The sequence below is a fragment of the Pipistrellus kuhlii genome, unplaced genomic scaffold, assembly GCF_014108245.1.
Source record: "Pipistrellus kuhlii isolate mPipKuh1 unplaced genomic scaffold, mPipKuh1.p scaffold_m20_p_3, whole genome shotgun sequence".
Classification (NCBI taxonomy): Eukaryota; Metazoa; Chordata; class Mammalia; order Chiroptera; family Vespertilionidae; genus Pipistrellus; species Pipistrellus kuhlii.
The window spans coordinates 83,238,214-83,260,738 of record NW_023425529.1 but is presented as its reverse complement, the minus strand read 5'-3'; the positions used below and the strand labels follow the sequence as shown (position 1 = coordinate 83,260,738).

The window sequence follows — 22,525 nt, the reverse complement described above, 5'->3', positions numbered from 1 at the left end:
ATTATATGACCTTGGGACCAATATTCATATCAATAAGCTCAACGATTTGCCAAAACTTTCCAGAAGATTTCAGAGATAGATTTGGATACAGATACATTTACTATAGAGGACTTTGAAATTCAATGAAGAGGAGTAAAAATAACTCTGTTTGACCAGGATTTGTTCCAAATTTGTTCTAGGAAGTGAGAAATACAAGTTAGCATTAAATATAGGCTATGTGTGTCAGGGCTAATAAACAAGGCCAGAAGAAGAAAGCAACAAGGAGAAGTACTTCTAATAAGCACGTGTATGAAGAATAAAATTAAAAACACTTACTTCATCTCCAGAACCTCCTCCAAGTGTTTCCTTCTCTCTGCCCGAAGGTTGGTTAAATGAGTTTCCTTTTCTGCCAGAGACTGTTGAGTAGAGGACAGTTTTGCTTTCATGGACTCAAGTTCCTGCTTTACCTTCTCCATGGCCATCAGTAACTCCTCCACCTGTGATAAATATGGAAAAGAGAAAAACTGATTCTCTTGATCAGTTACAGTCAGAGGATTGGCCAATGGACAATTCCTGGGCCCACGAAATTGAATACATACACACATAAAAACTTCTGTACCCTTCTGGATCAGCGCATGAAATTTGTGCGTGGATAGAGTCCCTAGCAGCTGCTGGCTGCTGGCCGGGGCCTCCCTTCCCCCAGCTGCCTGCCGTCATCACCCCTTAGTGGTCAGTGTACATCTAACTCCCGGTCAGTCAAACTCCCACTTATGGAGACAATTTGCATATTAGCCTTTTATTATATAGGATATATGGCAAGTAATAAATAAATCTCTGATCATCCTTCCAGTATAATTCTTTTGTGTTTCATCCAGAAAGAACTTCATTTTCTTTTTTTTTTCTTTTTTTTAATATATTTTATTGATTTTGTACAGAGAGGGAGAGAGATAGAGAGCTAGAAACATCGATGAGAGAGAGTCATCGATCAGCTGCCTCTTGCACACCCCCTACTGGGGATATGCCCGCAACCAAGGTACATGGCCTTGACCGGAATCGGACCTGGGTCCCTTCAGTCCCCAAACCGACGCTCTATCCACTGAGCCAAACCGGTCTCGGCATTCATTTTCTTTTTGATAAATGCAAGGACATATAAGCTCAGCAAGGGACTGCCTACCATAGATAATCCCTTTTAAGGAATTTATTTAGAAATTCCTCAGAAATTTCCATGGAAATAAGAACATAACACAGATAAAGATATAAAGAACAAAATCATCTATGTATATAAAAGCTTAATATGCAAAGTGACCCTTTAGGAGTTCGACCAACTGGAAGTTTGATCACTCACTATGACTTGTGATGACCACCAGGGGGTGGCACAGAATGAAGGAGGGCTCCAGCCAGCAGCCAGCAACCAGGGAAGGGAGGCCTCAGCCGGCAACCACTAGGGCCTTCTAAATATTTATAGAAGAATTTTAGGAAATAAGAGACAAACTTGACTAGTAACAGATTTAGTATAAACAAATGATTGTTGTTTTACACTATTAAAAAGAATTTCTTTTTAAAGAAACAGCTAGAATGCAACGAGATAAGGCAGAGGTAGAGTTTTTTTTCAAGGAAGGCAGGAATAATATATAGACTATTCAGATAGAAGATAGAATTCTTTAAAAAATACCTGAAAAAATACTCAGGAGGAGATGACAGAATGCTGAACCATGAAAAATTAAGAGCTACAGGTGTACCTTACGGTGGTTCCCAAATCACATTTAAATAAACATGTCCATTTTAATTCAGAAATAGAAAATATGCTGATAAAATACATTATTGTCAAAAACTAACTTCAACTAGGTAATCCATCAGCCAACTGCACCAATCACGAGTTTTTCAGGTTGCTGCTTCCCAAGAAATAATGTAGGTGACAATAAACCTTTTGAGAGGTAAAGTTGAGTGAAGGCAGTGACAGGGATCTGCCATTCATTGACTCTTCCATAATATCAATCAGTAAAACTGAGAGCATCTGGAGACAAAACTGCAGTGTAACAAATCAGAGTTGTTAACAGACCGCCTATATCAGTGGTCAGTAAACTCATTAGTCAATAGTACAATGATTGAAATTTCTTTGAGAGCTGAAAACCAACTTCAGCTCATGGGCCACAAAGTTTCAACTGCACTGTATGTGAGCATCCGCACGTGGTGTTTTGAGGAAGAGCCATACTAAAGGGGCCAAAGAGTCACGTGGTTCACGAGCCGCAGTTTGCTGACCACTGCCCTAGAGTGCCTCAAACCCAACCAAAGTCTCCATGTTGATTGGTAACAGCTGCTAAACAACGATAACAGATACATTTTGGATTTTGCTTCTTTGTGTATCTTTTCAGAAGTCATCAAATTAATGTTCTCAGCTAATAGCATCTTCAGTCCCAGTTGCTGTCAGAATATATATATTATGCAGATTTCATTTACATAAACATATACCACTGTCTGTCCTTTTGAAAATTGCCAATAAAGATTTTTTTTATCAGTTTAATTCATGTAAAACCTTATCTAAAACTGAATTGATCTGATATACCAAGGTATGCTCTTAGGACTCAAAAATCAGTAATGAATAGCACCATTTATACAAACTCAAATTAAGTGTGGGATATGTACATCTTTTATAAACTTATCTTAAATAGAGAAACCAAGATGGCGGCATAAGTAAACAACTGGTCTGCGGCCTCGCACAACAATTTCAAAACTACAACTAATATACAGGATGTCTATCACCCAAAAACACAGGAAGGCTGGCTGAAAGAGAAAGGAGCGCAAGAGCTGAAAAGCTGAGGAGCCTAGGTACAGAGGTATGTGAATCAGGCTGGTGGTGAACAACTGGGCATGTGGCTTTTTATCAACCCGAAGGGAAACAAACTCCAGATCACTTTGAAATCCAGTTTCTGGGATCACGTGGGGGACCCAGACGCCTACAGGGAGAAGCTATTCTGTTGACCATCGGTCCGAAAGTGAGAGTGACTCTCTTGCAGAGGTACACACAGCAATCATTGTTTACTGCGCTGGGTCTCAAGGACAGGACACACACACACACACACACACACACACACACACACACACGACGACTTGGAAATGTGGGGACTTGGAAACACGGAAGGGCAGAGAAGGCTGACAGCACCCATCGCTGTTTGCCACGCCCCAGCCTAATGATGTCCTGAGACCCCGCCCTTCCCTGAGTACTCGCCACAGGAACCGCCCTGCACATTCTACAGACCCGCCCAGGCACCACAGAGCTGCTTTTGCATATAAATGACTTGTATTGTGGAAGCTTCACAAAAGACATTGCCGCTCCAGCAACAAAACAGCCAAGTCCCAAGCAAAGAGGACAAAATTATAATTCTTGAGGTAGCTCCTGCTGGGTGACCTCAGACAATAGCTGAACTGCACCCCATTGGAGATCCAGAAACTAGTGTATCTAGTGGACGGTGTGAGACGACACCAGATTTCAACTACTCTCATAAGGAACATGTTCAAGAGACAGACTCAGTAAGCACCAAAGACCTACAGGAACAAGTCCTCCTCCAGCATAGCTATTCTTCCATTATAGACACAGCGGGTCCCCAGACCAATTGGCCTGGAGGTCAATTCCTCTCAGTGACACCAACAACAATCAAGACTTAACTAGAACAAGGCTGTACACAGTCCACAAAGGGGTGCACCAAGAGTGTCCACATCAGGCAACTGTGAGGCTGACCCATTGAACCGTATAGAACACCCAGGCTCACAAAGTGACCCTACCAACTCAGGGAAACAGTGAAAATGCTGAGAAAAGGAAACAGATCTCAAACAAAAGAAATGGAGGAGAACAAAAGACTGGATATAGAGTTCAAAACCATGGTTATAAGGTTTTTCAAGAATTTCCTAAAAAGGCCAATAAATTTAATGAGAACCTTGAGGATATGAAAAAGGACCAACTAGAAATTAAAGATACATTGACTGAAATAAAAAATATTATACAGAGACCCAACAGCAGACTAGAAGAACGCAAGAAACAAGTCAAAGATTTGGAATACAAAGAGGAAAGGGACACTCCTCCACAGAAGCAAGAAGAGAAGAGAATCCAGAAAGTTGAAGATAGTGTTAAGAAGCTTCTGGGACAACTTCAAACGTACCAACATCAGAATTATGGGGGTGCCAGAAGAAGAGAAAGAGCAAGACACTGAAAACCTATTTGAAGAAATAATGACAGAAAACTTCCCCCACCTGGTGAAAGAAATAGACTTACAAGTCCAAGAAGCACACAGAACCCCAAACAAAAGAAATCCAAAGAGGACCACACAAAGGCACACCATAATTAAAATGCCAAGAGCAAAAGACAAAGAGAGAATCTTAACAAGCAGCAAGAGAAAAATAGTTAGTTACCTACAAGGGAGCATCCATATGACAATCAGCTGATTTCTCAACAGAAACCATGCAGGCCAGAAGGGAGTGGCAAGAAATATTCAAAGTGATAAATAGCAAGAACCTACAACCAAGATTACTCTACACAGCAAAATTATCATTCAGAATTGAAGAGCAGATAAAAAGCTTCACAGATCAGAAAAAGCTAAAGGAGTACGTCACCACCAAACCAATATTATATGAAATGTTGAAAGGTATTCTTTAAAAAGAGGAAAAAGAAGACAAAAATTATGAACAACAAATACATATCTATCAACAAGTGTATGTAAAAGTCAAGTGAATTAAAAATCTGAGGAACTGAATAAACTGGTGAATATAATAGAATCAGGGGCATAGAATGGGAGGGGATTGATAATTCTCAGGGGGAAAGGGATGTCTGTGTGAGTGGTATAAGAAGAGACTGGACAAAAATCATACACCTATGGATGAGGACAGCAGTGGGGGGGAGGTAAGGGCAAAGGGTGGGGTGGGGACCAGGTGAGGGGAGCTATGGGGGGGGGGGGAGAAACAATTGTAACAATCTGAACAATAAAGATTAAGATTAAAAAAATAATAAAATAAAAAATAAACTTATCTTAAACACTAGTGGCCAGGTGTACAAAATTCATGCATGGGAAGAGGTTCCCCTCAGCTCGGCCTGCACTCTCTCCAATTTGGGACCCTGCAGGACCTCTGGCTCCTAAACACTTGTCTGCCTGTGATCTGATCCCCCTAACTGCTCTCCCCTGCCTGCCTGATCACCTCTAACCTCCTCTGCCTTTGCCCCGCCAACATGGTTTTGTCCAGAAGGTCATCTGGAAGATGTTTGGTCTAATTAGCATATTACCCTTTTATTAGTGTAGATGCTACCTTGTCCTAAAAATGCAGGTTGTTCCCAGGTTTTTCTATTGTGGAAGGGGATCCTGCAGTAGCATCTTGGGTTCTGACCAGGGCTTATGCACTTGGGTTTTATCTCGACAGATGTGATTCCTAGAAGAAGGCTCTTGGATGTACCTTGAACATTTCTATCGAATTTGCCAAATCATCCTCGAGAAACGTTGAACATTTTTTGGAGGTTGAACTTTAAACTCCCACCAGCAACCATGCATGTGCCCTCTGTCCTACTTTGATGCCAATATCATTGATTTCTCCCTAGAAGCTTCCCTCCTGTCAGCCGGAACTGCTTGGTACTTGAACCAACCTCATTGTTCAGCTGGGGATTTGATTTCCCAAGATAGAATTATGGAGGAGGAAAAATAGTTTTCTTCTACCTTTCTGAGTTCTTAATTGAGGCCCTTGTAATTAAAGATAGATTACCAAAGAAAAACAAAAACTCATTAACATGTGTACCTTGTGTATATGTGGGAGATCCCAGGGAAAAATGAGTAACTCCCCAAGGTGGCTTAGAATGCAGATTTAAATACCTTCTTCCTAGGAAGAGGGATGGGAGATGTAGGCTTCTTAGAGGAGAGTAAAATGATTTTTAGGAAAGATGAATGGGGGTTGGGGGGGGGGGTGAAATAGTTTGTAACAAAGTTTGGGTGTGATGTCAACTTCTCTCCTGTCCTGTGACAAGTCAGTCTTCTCTGCCTGATGGCACTTCTCCTGTCTAAGCTCCTTTTGGGGGGTCCAATTTTAGGCAGATCAGGAGACTTCAGTGAAAGCCTCTGCATGCATTTGCTATTTTTCAAGCATCTGCAGCTCAAGATAATCAATATAACAAGAAAGCATATGTTGGAGTAGCATGTTCTCTGACCTTCAGAATAAACACAACAAAAGCTTGTTTCCTCTCTTAGATGATTAGCCACAATAGCATGATTCCCTGGAGACAGTATTCTGACCAGACCTTCCTGGGAGTGGTCATAAGATACCGTGTTTGTAGAAAGGTGTGGGCCACATCACTAAAAAATTTAGGGGCAGTTTTCTCATCTTGTGGAAAGAGAGATAAAGTTATGATAGTTTATCTCCATTTCCACAGGTTTCTTGTATGTTTGTGTCTCCGCTGCCCTATCCCACAGCAGTTCCAGTGCCTCAGCCACCGGGCTTGAAGCTGTTGGGTGCCAGGACTGCGGGTTTGTGTCTCCATCCAGCCCCCAACAGCCCCAGTGCTACTGTGGTGGGGTTTGGGGATGCTGGGTGCTGGGCCTGCGGTTTTGTGTCTCTGATCTGGCCCCCAGCAGCTCCAGCACTGCCTGGCCACTATGGGCATTGCCAACTTTGTTGGGTTAATTTGCATACTCACTCTTGATTGGCTAGTAGCATAGCAAAGTGATGGTCATTTGCATGTTTTTCTTTTATTAGTGTAGATATGTAAAAATATCTCCCTCGCATCCTGTCTTTCACTACCCAGGTAAGAAATGGTATCAGTTTCCTATATAACTTGGAGACATATTCTATATGTGCACAAGCAAGCCTGTATAAATAATCTATTCTTCCTTTTTACACAAAAGGAAGCCCACTCTATGCATACTCAATAACTAAACTTTTCACTAAATTTTTAATTAAAATATGACAAAAATACAGAAAACTAAACAAATAATAAAAGTACATTAAGAAATTTCTCAAAACGAATACAACTATGTAATCAGCACAGACCAATAAACAGAACATTACACAGAACCCCAGAAAGCCCCTTCAAAACCCCTTTGCTAGTAGAGTAATTATTATTCTAACTAAAGGCCCAGTGCACAGATTCATGCACCAATGGGGTCTCTGAGCCTGGCCTGTGGGGATTGGGCCGAAACTGGCTCTCTGACATCCCTGAGGGGTCCTGGATTGCAAGAGGGCAGTTCTTGGGTGATGCACCCTTGAATCAGGCTCCCTCTTCTATGGTTCTGAGTGCGTCACCCAAGAACCACAGCTGCCAAGTAAACTGCAGCTCCGCAGCTCCTGCATTGAGCATCTGCCCCCTGGTGGTCAGTGTGCATCATGCTTCCAGTCAAAGCGTCTGCCCCCTGGTGGTCGCCACATGCAACCTGCTGTTGAGTCATTTGGACATCCCTCACTAATCCCCCTGCCAACCTTGTCGCCCCATTCAGCCTGTAGTTTGGTTGTTACTGTGAGGGTGTCCTGACCAATTTGCATATTACCCTTTTATTAGTATAGATTAAAAATCACCATTTAACTCCCTGGGCTTAAAGTTTGTGGAAGGGAAATTTTATTTATTTATTTATTTATTTATTTATTTATTTATTTATTTATTTATTTTAAATCAATCTTTATTGTTCATATTGTTACAAAGGTTCCTCATTTCTTCCCCCCTCCACCAGGTTCCCACCCCACCCTCCGCCCCCTCCCCATCCCCCATTGTCCTCATTTATAGGTGCACAGTTTATGTTCAGTCTCTTCCTCCCTCCCTTTCCCTGATAGTAAATCCCTTTTACTTAGCATTTTCTCATATCAATAATACCACCACATGCCCAATTATACATTTCACACAAAAGACATTTCCAAATAGGTCAACCAGCCTCATCCAGGCCCCACCCAAGGCACTCACAGATCAACACCCCAGCCCTATACTAACTCAACACATCCAGATCTAAACCTTCATCACTTGATTCAGCAGACCCTCAAATTCCCACAAAAGTTTCCAGCCATGTCTGAGAGGCCACCGTGGGGCAGGGGCAGGCGAGAAGCGAACTGTTCCGGGCCTGGCTGCTTCGGGCCTGGCCTCTGTTGCTCTGGTTCGTTCCACAACCAGCTGCTCCGGGTCTGGTCACTGCCGCTCCCGAACTAGTTGCTCTGGACCTGGCTGCTGCTGCTCCGGGCCTGGCCGCACCCGACCCGGATGCTCTGGGCTCAGCTGCTCTGGGCCTGGCCACTCCCAGCCTGGCAGCTGCTACTCCGGGCCTGGCCGCACCAGACCCAGCTACTCCGGACCTGGCCGCTCCCAGCCTGGCAGACGCTGCTTCGGGCCTGGCCGCTCCCAGCCAGACAGCCGTTGCTCCGGGCCTGGCTGCACCAGACCCGGCTTCTCTGGGCCTGGCCGCTCCCAGCCTGGCAACCGCTGCTCTGGGCCTGGCCGCACCAGACCCGGCTTCTCCGGACCTGGCCGCTCCCAGCCTGGCAGCCGCTGCTCCGGGCCTGGCCGCTCCCAGCCTGGCAGCCGCTGCTCCGGGCCTGGCCGCTCCCAGCCTGGCAGCTGCTGCTCCAGGCCTGGCCACACGAGACCTGGCTGCTCTGGGCCCGGCTGCCCCGGGCCCGGCCGCTCCGAGTCTGGCCGCTCCCAGCCTGGATGCTCCGGGCTTGGCTACTGCTCTTCTGGACCTGGCTGCTCCCAACCCGGCTGCTCTGGGCCCAGCTTCTCCGGGTCCGGCCACTCCGGGTCTGGGTATTCCTGGACTGGCCACCCTGGGCTTGGCTGCCTCCGCCTCAGGTCTGGTTGCTCCAGTGCTGGCTGCTGTTGCTCTGGTTCTGGCTGCTGCTGCTCTGGGGCCTGGCCGCTGCTGCTCTGGGCCCGGCTGCCATTGCTCTGTGCCTGGGCACTCTAGGCCTGGCCGCCGCTGTTCCAACATTCTGTCCTTTTTTTTTTTTTCAACGCATTTATGTTGCAATGTTGGCTGGTGAGTTGAGTTCTGACTTAGTCTTTGATTTTTCAAGATCTTCCCCGTATTCCTTCTTAAGTAACTTTACTATCTTTTGCTCTCACTTGATCTCCCCACATTGAGAACTTTGGTTTCTTCCTCCTTGACCTGGGAGCTCAGCAGGTTGGCCTGTGGCACCCCCTTGTTCTCCGCGGGCTCCTGCGCTGCTCCAGCCTGTTGCCGGGGTTGGTGCCGCCCAGGAAGCAGCACCCGGCTTTGGCTCTGTTGCCCGCGCTCAGAGGTCGATGGCTCGGGGGCACCCCCCCCTGGGGGCCCCGTCGCCCGGCTCCCCGCCAGCGCCTGGCTGGCCGGTGTCCTGGCTGGTGTCTGGCAGGGGCTCCTGCTCCCCATTGCACTCCTCCAGTCTGGAGCTATTTTTTTTTTTCTCCTTCCCGCTAGGGGAGTCCAGGATCAGAGTCAACAGACTGTCCTCTGCGCGCAGTGCGTGACTCTGGGGGCTCCGCTTTTTGCCACTCCCCTGGGATTCCGCCTCACAGCCCTGTCTCCCCCTGCCCGAGCCTGGGTCCCCAGGGTCTGGTCCAGGATTGGGGTTCAGAGCAGTCCGGACTGAGGCTTAGCACCGCCGGAGGCTTTGTTTCTTCCGGCTAGGGTAATCCAGCATCAGAGTCAACACTCAGTCCTCTGCGTGCAAAGTGCGCGTGACTCTGGGGGCCCTGCTTTTCGCTGCTCGCTTGGGATTCCACCTCACAGCCCCGTCTCCCCCGCCGGAGCCTGGGTCCCCAGGGTCTGGCTCATAACTGGGGGTCAGCGCTGCTGGTTCGGGGGTTTAGCCCAGGCTGGGGGTTTTATTTCCTTCCTGCTAGGGAACGCCAGGCAGCACCCAGCCCTCTCCTCCTCTCCGGCTGCGACCTCTCAGCGCGCGCGTGCGAGCGCCCAGCATGTCTCCGTACCTTAGGCTTTTTTTCAGCTCCTCTGATTTTCCTTCTGGTTTTCTCTTTCCTTCTTGTTGTAGAATTTTCAGTCAGTCGACTACCTGTAGCTCTGGGCGATGTCCACTCTACGTTTTAGTTGTATTCCATTGAAATTGTTGTGTGCTGCTGAGGTTAGGTGTCTACCCGAGCAGCCATCTTGGATCCTCCCCCCTCTCGAAGGGAAATTTTATTACTGACTTTTCTTTTTAGGTTATTGTTTTCATATTTCACTAGTTTTGCTAAATTTCATTTTTTCTTAGTATTTGTTCATTTAGTCTAAATTTTCAAATGTACTGGCAAAAATGCCCTGTCTCTTTTTAATACCTGTAGGAATTATAGATATGAGCACTTTATCATTCCAAACATTATTTACGGTGCCTTCCTTTTTATTTTTTTAGTCTCACCAAAGGCTATTCAATTTTATTAGTGTTTTCAAATGACCAATTTGGGGCACTGTAACTACTTTCTTAGTAAGTGGAGAAAGGTTGGTTATTATTAGATTCTCTGCCAGGGACTCTCATTAGCCTTTTCTTTTGGACTGTCAACATACAAAAACAAACTTTCATGTTTAACAGCTTATCAAGTACTTATCTTTAAATTCCCTCCTTTTCATCTCCTGACATGAGAATTTCTTACTTTCTTGCCAATTTATGAATACATACATATTTTATTGGCTATCTTCCATTGTTTCTGTGGAGTTATTTTCCCAGAATATAGTCTGCCATGTTTACAGACATATTTTATCTTTCATTCCATTCTTTCATTTATAGAATTTTGCTTGTTTCTAAAACATAATTTTCTTAAAGATTGCTTAATTTTCCCAATATTTGAGTGTGAGGCCCTCAAAGTATTTCTACCTCAGACCACATATTCACTCAAAAAGGTTTGAAAGCATGTTAGTATTTAAGGCAAGAATGGTACCATAAAGCAGGATTTCCAAATAATCTTCTGACTTGTGCTCTGGCTCCAGGACAGAGAACCAGTCTCAAGTTCAAATTGAAAACTTCGCACTTTCTGTTACTATTCCATAATCCCGAGAAGACAGTCCACTATTTCTATTTGGATATTTATTCCATCACATGCCTACCACACAGCAGTTGTATAGTTTTGGATATGGTCACAGAGAAATGATGGTAATGAAAGTTGAGTAGAAGAAAAGAAGAGATACATACCATACTAAACAATGAGAAAAATTCTCCACAATTTAAAAATGTGGTTGAGGTCAAAGCACAGTTTACAAAAGCATATGTTTTAAGACATTTAAAAAAAAAAAAAAAAAAAAGACCATGCAAAAGCTGTGATTCAAGTATGTAACTTAACTACCTCCAGAAACATATTATGAAGGACACTGGGCTTGATAGTGTACAGTGCCAGCAGGACCAGATGGTTTGCTTAAATCACAAGCTAATAAACTTTTACTCAAAATAAGAAGGGAACAAATTATGACTTTACCACGGACCCATTTTCCTTAAGAAAGCAAAGCAATTGTGTGCTTCAGGTGCTGGCAAAGACTGTAACTTCAAGTTTCCCACCTTCTTCTGTTCCACAACTGAGAGTAAAAGTCTTTCTATACTTTCAAAGTGCTAATGGAAAATCTTGTTATAATTTTTTGGGAGATTAAGAGGCATAAATCTCCAAAGGGTGTGGGGAGAAGGGAGAGAAATAACAATTAGAAGAAAATAAGAGTGGTACAAAAAGAAAATTATCTAGAGGTTAAGAATTCATCATGTGCCGAAACCGGTTTGGCTCAGTGGATAGAGCATCGGTCTTCAGACTGAAAGGTCCCGGGTTCAATTCCAGTCAAGGGCATGTACCTTGGTTGCGGGCACATACCCCGTAGGGGGTGTGCAAGAGGCAACTGGTCGATGTTTCTCTCTCATCGATGTTTCTAGCTCTCTATCTCTCTCCCTTCCTCTCTGTAAAAATCAATAAAATATATTTTTTTAAAAATTCATCACGTAAGTCAGATTTTCATTTGAGAAGTCCACTATTTTCTTAATTTCAATATAATTGGTCTTGATCTATAATTTATGAAAAATATATATGGAAGTGCCAAGCTTGAGGTGAGGAACGTTTTTGAAGTATTAATGAGAATGCATGTGTACATTCTCTTATAGGTATGTGCTTTCCCACTTCAGGGCTTACTATACAAGCTTGGACTTGGTATATAGTCAACCATTCTCTTCTAACAAACTCCTTTAGGTACCTCATAATCCCTACTAATAAGAATTTGAGTTTACAGCTGAAACCGGTTTGGTTCAATGGATAGAGCGTCGGCTTGGGGACTGAAAGGTCCCGGGTTCAATTCTGGTCAAGAGCATGTACCTTGGTTGCAGGCATATCCCCAGTAGGGGGTGTGCAAGAGGCAGCTGATCGATGACTCTCTCATCGATGTTTCTAACTCTCTATCTCTCCTCCTTTCCTTTCTGTACAAAATCAATAATATATATATATATATATATATATATATATATATATATGAATTTGAGTTTACAGAATTCCTAATATAGTTTTATGGTAGTGATTACATTAGAAATCTCTTTTCCCCACAATATGTTTCTTTTGGCCAGTGCATGGTAATTCTTTGACAAGATATATACCAATTAGTACAGTACTTTATGAGGATTAGTAATAGATATTATTATCCTAATTTTTACAGAACAGGTTTAGAATTTAAGTGCTGTATTGAAGGTAATACAACCAGAAGAGGCTGATATAGGATTCCAACCTAGACATTCAGACTCCATTGTATTCACACTTTGCTATAATGTTATCAGTGTTTAAAAGTCCCCAACCAGCTTTCTACAAGTATATCTAAAGAATCACTCTGGGGAGTGTTCCCATGCTCACTTTTACATTTTTTCATCCTTCCTCCCTCTCATTCTCTCCTCCCCCAAAATGCTGATTTCCTACCAGGTACCAGATAATTTATGTTATGCATTGAGGGCACAACAGAAAGCAAAAGACAGGTTTCTCTATCACTCTTAAGCTTAGAGTCCATACAGATATTTAGTAACTAATTAATAAAGTTCATAAATGTATAATTATACATTGTGAACAATTATATAAGAAGTTACAGAAAGCTGTAATAGTAAGTAGCATGAGGTTCTGATCTATGTTTTGGGGGATTAGACAAAATTTCCCCAAGAAAGCCGATGGACCAGAAAGGGATTCCAACTTCAGGTCCCAGTCTGTATAGTAGCCCTGAAGTGGGAAAGCACATACCTACAAGAGAAGATTAAAAAAAAAATCAAAGTATCACAATCCTTTAGAATGAATGGAAGAAGGGGACAAATGCAGCAGAAGAGAAAGAAGGGACCAGATGTGAAAAAAGATTTTGTAGGCCATAGTGGGTACTTTGCTTTTATCCCAAAAGCAACAGGAAGGTACTAAAGGGTTCTGACAAAATAGAGGACCAAGAGGGTTTATAATGTTGAAATCAGAATTATTAAAATAATGGACCAAGGAATCTAAACTGAATAGAAAGAAAAGCAAAGGCAGATTAATGGATTAGAATACACAAAGTTCAAATGATGTGGAAAGATAGTTGTAGTGGTAATACTTGAATAAGAAAATTAAAATGATAGAAAATTGTGATTAGAGTGGAAGATGTTTAACGAGTGAAGCTGGAAGTAGACTAGATTACAACAAGGTCTAGAATGCTAGCTATAAAAGGAAGAAAGTCAATGGAGGCAAAGAACAACTGGCAACAAACTGAGAAGACAAAGTAACAAATGGGTGATCCATATAGATTCTGGTCAGTGAGATAACAAAAGTCTTTTCAGTGAGATAACTGAAAAGCTTCAATGCTATAGCTAAATAACATGAGCCTTAAAGAAGCAATGATTCTTGTAAGAAGGTGATGGAATAATACAATGCCCCAGGAAACAAGGATGTGAGTCCTACCTCTAACACTAAGATCTTAGGATAAATACTTAGCACCAAAAAGGGTTGTTGGGAGTTTCCAGGGGAAAGGCCAAATTACACTTTAGGCAAAGAAGGTGAAAGATGGTTCAGGAAGAAAACTAAGAATGCTTGTACCGGTGCCTGGCACAGAACAGATAGACACTCAGTAAATATTTGTTAAATGAATGAAGACAGATGAATTTATAGATTTTGGTGACTTAGTAGGGAGATGTTAAAGGGGTAAAAAAAAGTTGGAGAGCTGGGTTAAGGCAAGAAAGTACTGACCAATACAGGGATGGTTGTAAAGAATCTGATAGACCAAGAGCTATTCGTTAGGCAATGATGAAATCCAGAAAGAGAGGTACAGGAAATTAACTCCACTATTTTCTTTTTCTCCTCATTAGATTCTTTAGTGCCACTGGACCATTGCTCAAAATATGTTAGATGCTACAAAAATAAGAATTTAAAATTTTTATTTTTGCTTTTGGTCCACAGTTACATGCATATCCTATGTAATAAAGAGGGAATATGCTAATTGACCCTCATGCCATCACAAAGATGGTGGTACCCACAGCCAATAAGGACGGAATATACTAATTGACAGCCCTGCCTGCCCTCAAAGATGGTGGCATCCACAGCCAGTAAGGAGGAAAAATGCTAATTGACTGCACCACCCTCAAAGATGGCAGTGCTCATAGCCAATAAGGAGGAAATACAGTATGCTAATTGACTGCCCCGCCCTCAAAGATGGTGGCGCCCACAGCCACAAGATGGTGATGCCCAGTCCCCTCAGCCCCACTGGGTGGCAAGCACTCAGCAAGGTTCGGCCGCTCTGTGTGCTTGCCTCTGAAGTCCCCCAGTACCCTCAGCCCCCCAGCCTCCGAGGCACAGGCAAGCCTCAGATGACGGCTACCCAGTCGCCCAGGACTGCTCGAGGCTCAGGTAACCAGGGTGGGCCAAGGCTTATGCTGCCAACAGTAAGTGGCAGCAGCAGAGGTATGATAGGGCATTGCCTTCCCCTGATTACCAGATTGTCTCCCACCTCTGAGGGCTTCAAGACTGTGATAGTTGGCAGGCTGGGCTAAGGGAACCCTCCAGTGCATGAATTTTCATGCACCGGGTCTCTAGTGACATATAGTAGTGTTGATTATAATTTTCTATCCCATTCATTGAAAATAAAATATCCTAAGTGATTCTTGAGGTAACTTAATAGAAACAGATACCACTGATTTCAGTAATATATTAAACTTAGGAATTGTCAGGTACTGTTGCTATCTTTTACTCCAGATTTTATGAAGGACCTATATATGAGTAGGAGTCACAGATACAGCACTGAAGAAGAAACCATAGAAACCCATATTTCCACAATTCAACTTTGGGAGTCACTAGATTTCTTCTCTTTTTATATATTACTAGTGGCTCAGTGCATAAAAGTCGTGCACATTAAAAGGGAATTAATTAGAGGAAATACTTTAAGATTGCTATTTGCCCTTTCTCTGATAGAAGTGTCAGAGATGAAAGAAAATTAGTAAAATGTATATGAAAATCTCCCTCCTGTCAGAATCTGGGGCACACCATAGGACCTAGAGTCAAGTCCCCACCCACCACATATATGTGCTTCAAAAATGCAGGAGACACAGACCCAGCCAACCCCACCCATATCAAGCCCCACCGGGAGGGAGGGCACAGCTTCAGGTCCCTCAGCCTGGCACCAGGTGGGAGGTGCAGTCTCAGGCATCAAGTCCTGTCAGGCAGGGTGAGCACTGCCTGAGGTACCCTGTCAAGCCCCACTGGGCAGGGGCTGCAGCCTGGCACTGGAATGGGAGCATTGCCTGAGGTCCCCCATCAAGCCCTGCTGGGAGAATGGCAAGGCCCGAGGTCCTTTGCCCTGGCCAGGTGCCATGCAGCCTCAGGTCCCTGCTGTTAGGTGGTGATGTTACAGTGCCCTGAATAGTTTGCATATTCCTCTATTATACGAATAGATTACATATCTCCAATAAGTCAACACTGCCAAAGGTTTGGGAGAATAAATAATCCACAAATGAAACTTTAAATAATTAATGTGCTCCATGAGTACGGAATTTTCAAAATGTTTTTACTATTTCTCAAAATATGGTTGACATTCCCATAGGACAGTGGTCGGCTAACTCATTACTCAACAGAGCCAAATATCAACAGTAGAACAATTGAAATTTCTTTTGAGAGCCAAATTTTTTAAATTTAAACTATATAGGTAGGTACATTATTATTAACATAATTAGGGTACTCCTAAGCTGGCCTTAGCAAAAAAAAAACGTGGTATTTTGTGGAAGAGTCACACTCAAGGGGCCAAAGAGCCGCCTGTGGCTCACGAGCCGCAGTTTGCCAACCACTGCCATAAGACATGTAACAATGCCGGATATTTCTATAAAAGAGTATGGCTTATAAGTATCCATAGGGTAAGACTGACTTGTATATGAGGTAAATTCACATTGATTGGCTGAATTCCATCATTGGCAACTGTCTTTAAGTTTCTAGTGATATTATGCTGAGGTAACAAATCTTCAACTGAAGAAAAATTTTAAAAGAGTCCACAGTGGAACCATGACAATGTGAAATGCTTCTTTTTCAAGCCATCTCAATTTTCCTTTTCTCTTAAAAAATATCAACTCAGAGAGCTGGGGTAGATAAGTGCTATAATAAGCACTCACCATTCTGAGATGAAGCCTAAAAAAAAATCAGACATCAATAAAATGGGCATACACACTTCCAGAGCAAAGCAAACATCCCCTTGCTGCTATGACTCTCATACCACTGATGTGCCAGTGTTTAATTCGCTGCCAATTCTATTAGGTGATTTTTGTGAGTAATGCAGTATCAAAACTAAAACTAAAAATCTGATATAAAGCACTGAAAATTATTTTTCTCAGACAATTGTTACTTGATTAATGTCTCCTATAATTTGCTTCTTTTTAGCCACAAACAGGCTGTACCAGAATCAAGTAAAACAAAAATTAATAATTTCGTGGGTCCACATAAACTCTATAATTCTTCTCTAACTCTTAGAAGAAAGGACTGAAATAATCTAAATAATATCACATTTTCTTTCTCCAGCAGCAGTAACAAAGATGTGGCAATCACCATTTTATACTCTTCTGCATCTGGGTCTGAGACTTCTTTATATTTTAGTAGGGTTTGTGAGAAATTGGTAATTCAGAAAAAGAAATAAAAATAGAGGTGGAATGACAAGGCTGTCCTTGAACTTGGAGCTCTAGTAAATTCTCACCTAAAATTTTTTTTTTTCTGCTTTACTAGGAAATCAGGAAACGGGACAAGTATGTGCTAGAAGGGCTGTATAAGTGGTTTTGAAAGAAATTTCTTTCTTCATTGAAATTATTTCATATGGAGAAAACATTAATTCCATTTATTACAGAAAACAGCAATCCCCTCACTAGTATAAAGTCACCAACAGAGAACAGAGCATTTAGGGCTTGAGCCCCTTTTCTGAGATCAAATGAACAATTTAAATCAAACAGCTTCCTTAAGTTTTCAACAATAAAAATAAAAGCTTATTGGCATTTTAACCGAAAATCTTAATACTTATTTGCACTGCTGAAAAATAAATCAAATAGCTACCAAAAGTAAACAGATATCTCATTAATTAGGGACATATTTTTGTGGACAAAATATTATTTTAATAGACCCCCTGGAAAATGGATAAAGAAAATATTACCCAAAGGAGAAAAGTAAAAGGGTAGAATTAAATGTCTGACAACCCAAGGATACCAAAAGGGAACTCATAAGCATCACGTTAATGTGTGTATTTATACAAACATACACACTCACACATATAGGATTATTGTGGCCATAATAAGAAGGCTCAACATTTGTAGAGTGGCTTTATAGCCTACCAAAACACTTGTGGGGATAATAATTTATTCCACACAGATGAGATTATGGAGGCTTAGAAAGAATACAGAACTTACCCGAAATCACACCAGTAAACAGAAGAAGAAATAAACTCCATATCACCTAACTTCTGGTTTAATGCACTTACACTAACTCTTATTGCCTTTTTATTTATTCATTAAAGAGTGTGGAGATAAAAGGAAGAGACAAATGAGTGCCAAAACAGACATGCCACACACAAAAACTATCTGTGGTGAAGGATAATTCCTGCTGTGCAAATTTCTGTAGGAAAATATGTTTCAATGAAAACATCCAGGAAGGTGCAGCCAAGGAGAACATAAACTGCACATAAAAATCAGTGGGAAGCCATCTGGCTCTCATGACTTCACCTTCAGCCATATCTTGGATGACTGCCTCTATAATCAATAACTTGGTTTATCAAACTTCTCAGTAGGAAATAACAGAATAAGGGCCAAACACCCCAAGAACTCATTACAAGCAAACTAAATATCATCTGTTATAGATCTGCCACATAGATTCCAAGAGAGCTTCCCACCCCGTGAAGCAGTGCTGATTCAGTTTAGACAGAAGTACCTAAGCATGTCTACTTTAAAAACCAGTATCTAGCCAAGGTTTTATTTTTTTTCCCACTGCAGTGGTCCCTTTGTTGAATCAAGCTGAAATTTAGAGACAGATATTTCCAGAACTTCTGGGACAATACAATCATGTATGATCTTATCAAAATATTTCAGGAGAAAGAAAATATAATAACAAAAAAAGATAAATACAAATGCATTTTTTTTAAAGAACTTGTGTAAATACAGATTTGTGTGTGTGTGTGTGTGTGTGTGTGTGTGTGTGTGTGTTAGCATCAGATGTGGTTATTTCCTGGGAGCTTCAGTTTTCCTTCACAGTTTCTTTAGTTGTCTACTGACACCAGCTGGTAAAATTATAGAGGAAGTTATAGTGGCTAAAGCTTCTGCCAAAGTATACTTTATGTAAGAAAATTTTTTAAGAAATAAGGAATCAAAGCAAGAGAATCTAAGGATTCCTTTTTATTCTTTTTTTTAAATATATTTTATTGATTTATTACAGAGGGAAGAGAGATAAGAGAGTTAGAAACATCGATGAGAGAGAATCATCGATTAGCTGCCTCTTGCACACCCCATACTGGGGATGTGCCCGCAACCAATGTATATGCCCTTGCCCGGAATCGAACCCGGGACCTTTCAGTCCACAGGCTGACACTCTATCCACTGAGCCAAACCGGTTTCGGCTCCTTTTTATTCTTATATAGCACATAGGATGAAAAAGAAAACATGTAATTAAGAAAAGTTTATGTCACTAAGTTTTAATAATTTTAAATTCTAGCTAACCCTCTCAACTTCACATCATATATAAAATCTCCATACTTTTATTGCCATATTATTTCTTAAGTTTTCTTTTTCAAGTATATTAAATATGACTCCATCAAAAGAATATCTTGTAGGGCTTTCAATATTCTAAAAGAAAAACTTCATATTGCTGCCTTTTCCTTATTATTCTTGAAGATGCTTGTTAGTATTCTGATCTTTTATTAAGAGTTTTATTAAAACTAGATTTTTTTTTTGTTTTTAGGACAAAGATGAGATAATTATTTCAAAACTGTATCCAGCATAACTAAATAATATTTTAAATAGTATAAGGTAGTTTAAAATTTTAACTACAGAGTTACTTAAAAGTAGAGAAATGTCCATCTACTATGCAAATCAATCCTGAGAGTATAGGTTTTAATTGTAGGCCATTCTTACTATAAACATTTAGAATCTGATTCTACTTAAGGGGATAGAAACACAAAGAGAAACTAAAGGAGAGTTTTAAAAAACATGAGAGAGTTTCATTTTATCTACCATCTCTGACTTATTCCACATTGTGAAGGTGGCTAATACAATATTAATATGGATTTTCCACTCTTCTTTTGAACATTCATCCTCTGAGACATTTGAGTTTTTAGACTTGCTGTTACTTAAACATATTTGAGTAATTTCCATTAATAAGTGGAGTGAAATGCAGAATAATATTGGGTTGCCATTATACAGACTATATCATTCCTTTAAGTTAAAACCCATTTCATACATCTTTCTAAGATCAAAAGAAGGAAAAGTCTAAACATGGAGATTTCTGCTGTGGCAGGGTACAGCCATTTAACTTCTTTCAACAAGCCAGAGATGGCAGAATTCTCTTTGAAGTGGCAGCCCTGTTGGCCTTTGAAGTCCCTTGTCAATTGCAGAATGGCTCTGGTGGGGTTTGTTTTGTAGCCAGCTGTCACCATGAAGGCAGACATGACGTATCTCCAGCAGTCTCACTTCAGGGTCTGTCAAGTTACTGATTTCATAACCAGTCACCATAACAAAGGAGATTCAAACTCACTGACATTACAGCAAGAGTCTATAATGAAACTTACTAGGTTCCTCTTGACAGAGCTTGATTTAAATACTGACACGAGCATACAATGGCAAAGAGAAAATGATTGTGAATTTAAATGTTACAGCTCCCCATATTCTTGAAACATTAAAAAATACTATCCATATTTTTGTCAACAAAATGTTTTATAATAACATCTTTAAAAAAAAAAAAAAAGAAATACCTTTGAATAATAGCAGTTTCAATATTTGCACTGACAAAACAGATGACTTCTCCAGAAATCAGTAAACTACTTAATAAGCATATTTTATTTGCTAACTTACAACTGAACTTCTTTCTAAGATTGAATGAATCTATACAGTTTTGAGAAATATTTATATTTGTAATACTTTCAGACTGCATAGCTATTCACCTCAGAAACCTGCATCACTCACTACTGACACAGACTTTTAAGGGTAAAGAAAAAAGTATTGAGACATGTTAAGAAACTTCTGTAAACTATAAATGCAGCCCATTATAGCACTATATAAAAGGAAACAATGGTAATAATATTATAAATCTATTTTTAAGGCAGGAGAAATGAGGCAAATGTTGAAAAACTTAATGTCAAATTTGCCAATGATCAGAAGTATTAGTCCCACCAGAAGAAAATACTACTAAAGTAGGATCAAAAAGATTTTCAAACTAATTTGATCATACTTAATATTTGTTCTATAGAATGTTTTGAATTTGTACGTTTTTATGAACATGGCTTACTATTATTTCAGAGTTGAAGACTTTTAGCTAGCTCCCATTAGCCAAAAGGTTAACAAGAGCAAGGCTATAGTGTTGTACATTCATCCTATAAGACATAATAAGACCTTTGTTACCCACTGATGGATAGGTAAGGACAATGATGATTTCTCAAGTTTATTTTTTAATTATGGCTACCATGCTTTAAAATCAAACACTAAAAAAATGTTATCTGCAAATGCATAATATCTACTCTAATTTTTTAAATCTATAATTCTAAAATCTTTGAGTTTATCTGGTCAGAAACAGTGTTTTATCAAATCCTATGGAAAGAGATTACAACAATCTAATAATTAATCATAAAATTACCATTTAAACTTAAGTTATACAGCTATTATTGAAAGGTAGAAACAGTCTACCTTTCAATAGGTAGAGGGATCAGAATAAAATTTAAACTTAATGTTTAAATTAAGTCTTACCATTTAAACTTAAGTGATACTGCTATTATTGAAAGGTAGAAACAGTCTATTTTTTAAAAGGTAGAGGGTTCAGAATAAAATTTCATTCATTCACTCAATAATATTCACTGAGTTCCACTATGCAACAGACATGTAACAATAAACAAGACACAAGCCCTATCCTCAAGTATCTTTCATTCTATTGGAGAAGATAGAGTCAGTCCAAGTAACAGACAGTAGGTAAGTAATAATAAAACAAATAGTACAGGGCGCTGATGAAAATATGGGAGAGACATAGAACTCAGACTTGGAGGGTCAGAGGAGGTTTTATGGAAGAAGTAAAATTTATCCAGACAAGGGGAAAAGGTAAAGATAAAGACACTGCTTCATAGAGAGGGAACATGTAATTTAATAAATCTTTCTTCATTCTTCTGAAAAAGGACCCAAGAGCACATATGCTCTTTTTCTATCCAGTAAACATTAAATAAATCTACAGATTTACTTGTTAAATGATAAAGTAATACCATTAATTAAGAAAGTAGTTGTCCGGGTGACTGGCAGTTAATTGGTAATCAATAAATGTCAGGATCTCAAGTTTTGTAACTGTTTTAAGAATAAGATGCTGTGTACTTCCTGTGTGTCACATTTTCTAGTAATAAGTCACTCATATATAGAGTAACAGAAAGCTTAGTTCACAGAAATGCAGAGTTAACAGGTACCTTCTCAGGTTATATGCACTTGAGATTAATTGGAAGAAGCCTGTATACTGTGAAAGGCTAACATAAAGCCAATATATGTTATCTCCCAAGTGTACATTTTTTAACTCAGAACACTCTTCAGAACTAAATCCATATATCCAACTGCCTGCCTGACATCTTCATGAGAAAGAGGGCACAGGCATCTCAAATTTAAAATGTAGAAAGCTGTATCCCTACCTTAAACTCCTCCTCTCCAGTTATCACCACAGCTCAATAACCTTCACCACCATTCACTTAGGTCCTCTCAGTCTTCCACAGCCCTTTCCCTAATTTCCATATGCGATCCACTGGCAAGTCCTGTTGAATCTATCTCCAAATAGATCTCTCCATCTCCACTGACAACACCATACTGTGCTCTGGATCATGCAATATCTTCCTAATTGGTGGTACTCCTTATTCTAGCCTTGCTCTCCTGCTATTCTTCATATAACTGACAGAATAATCTTTTAAAAACACAAAATGGA

The 22,525-nt window shown here is 40.7% G+C and overlaps 1 protein-coding gene across 14 annotated transcripts in view; it reads right to left on the bottom strand.

The window, feature by feature from the left end:
- Nucleotides 1-22,525, bottom strand: part of ERC1 (ELKS/RAB6-interacting/CAST family member 1) — a 411,084-nt gene that overhangs the window by 173,852 nt on the left and 214,707 nt on the right. For all 14 annotated transcript variants that reach the window (XM_045588387.1, XM_045588384.1, XM_045588391.1 and 11 more), the window contains one exon: nt 316-476. In XM_045588387.1, coding sequence (XP_045444343.1) covers nt 316-476 — 161 coding nt within the window. The remainder of the gene's footprint in view (nt 1-315; nt 477-22,525) is intronic.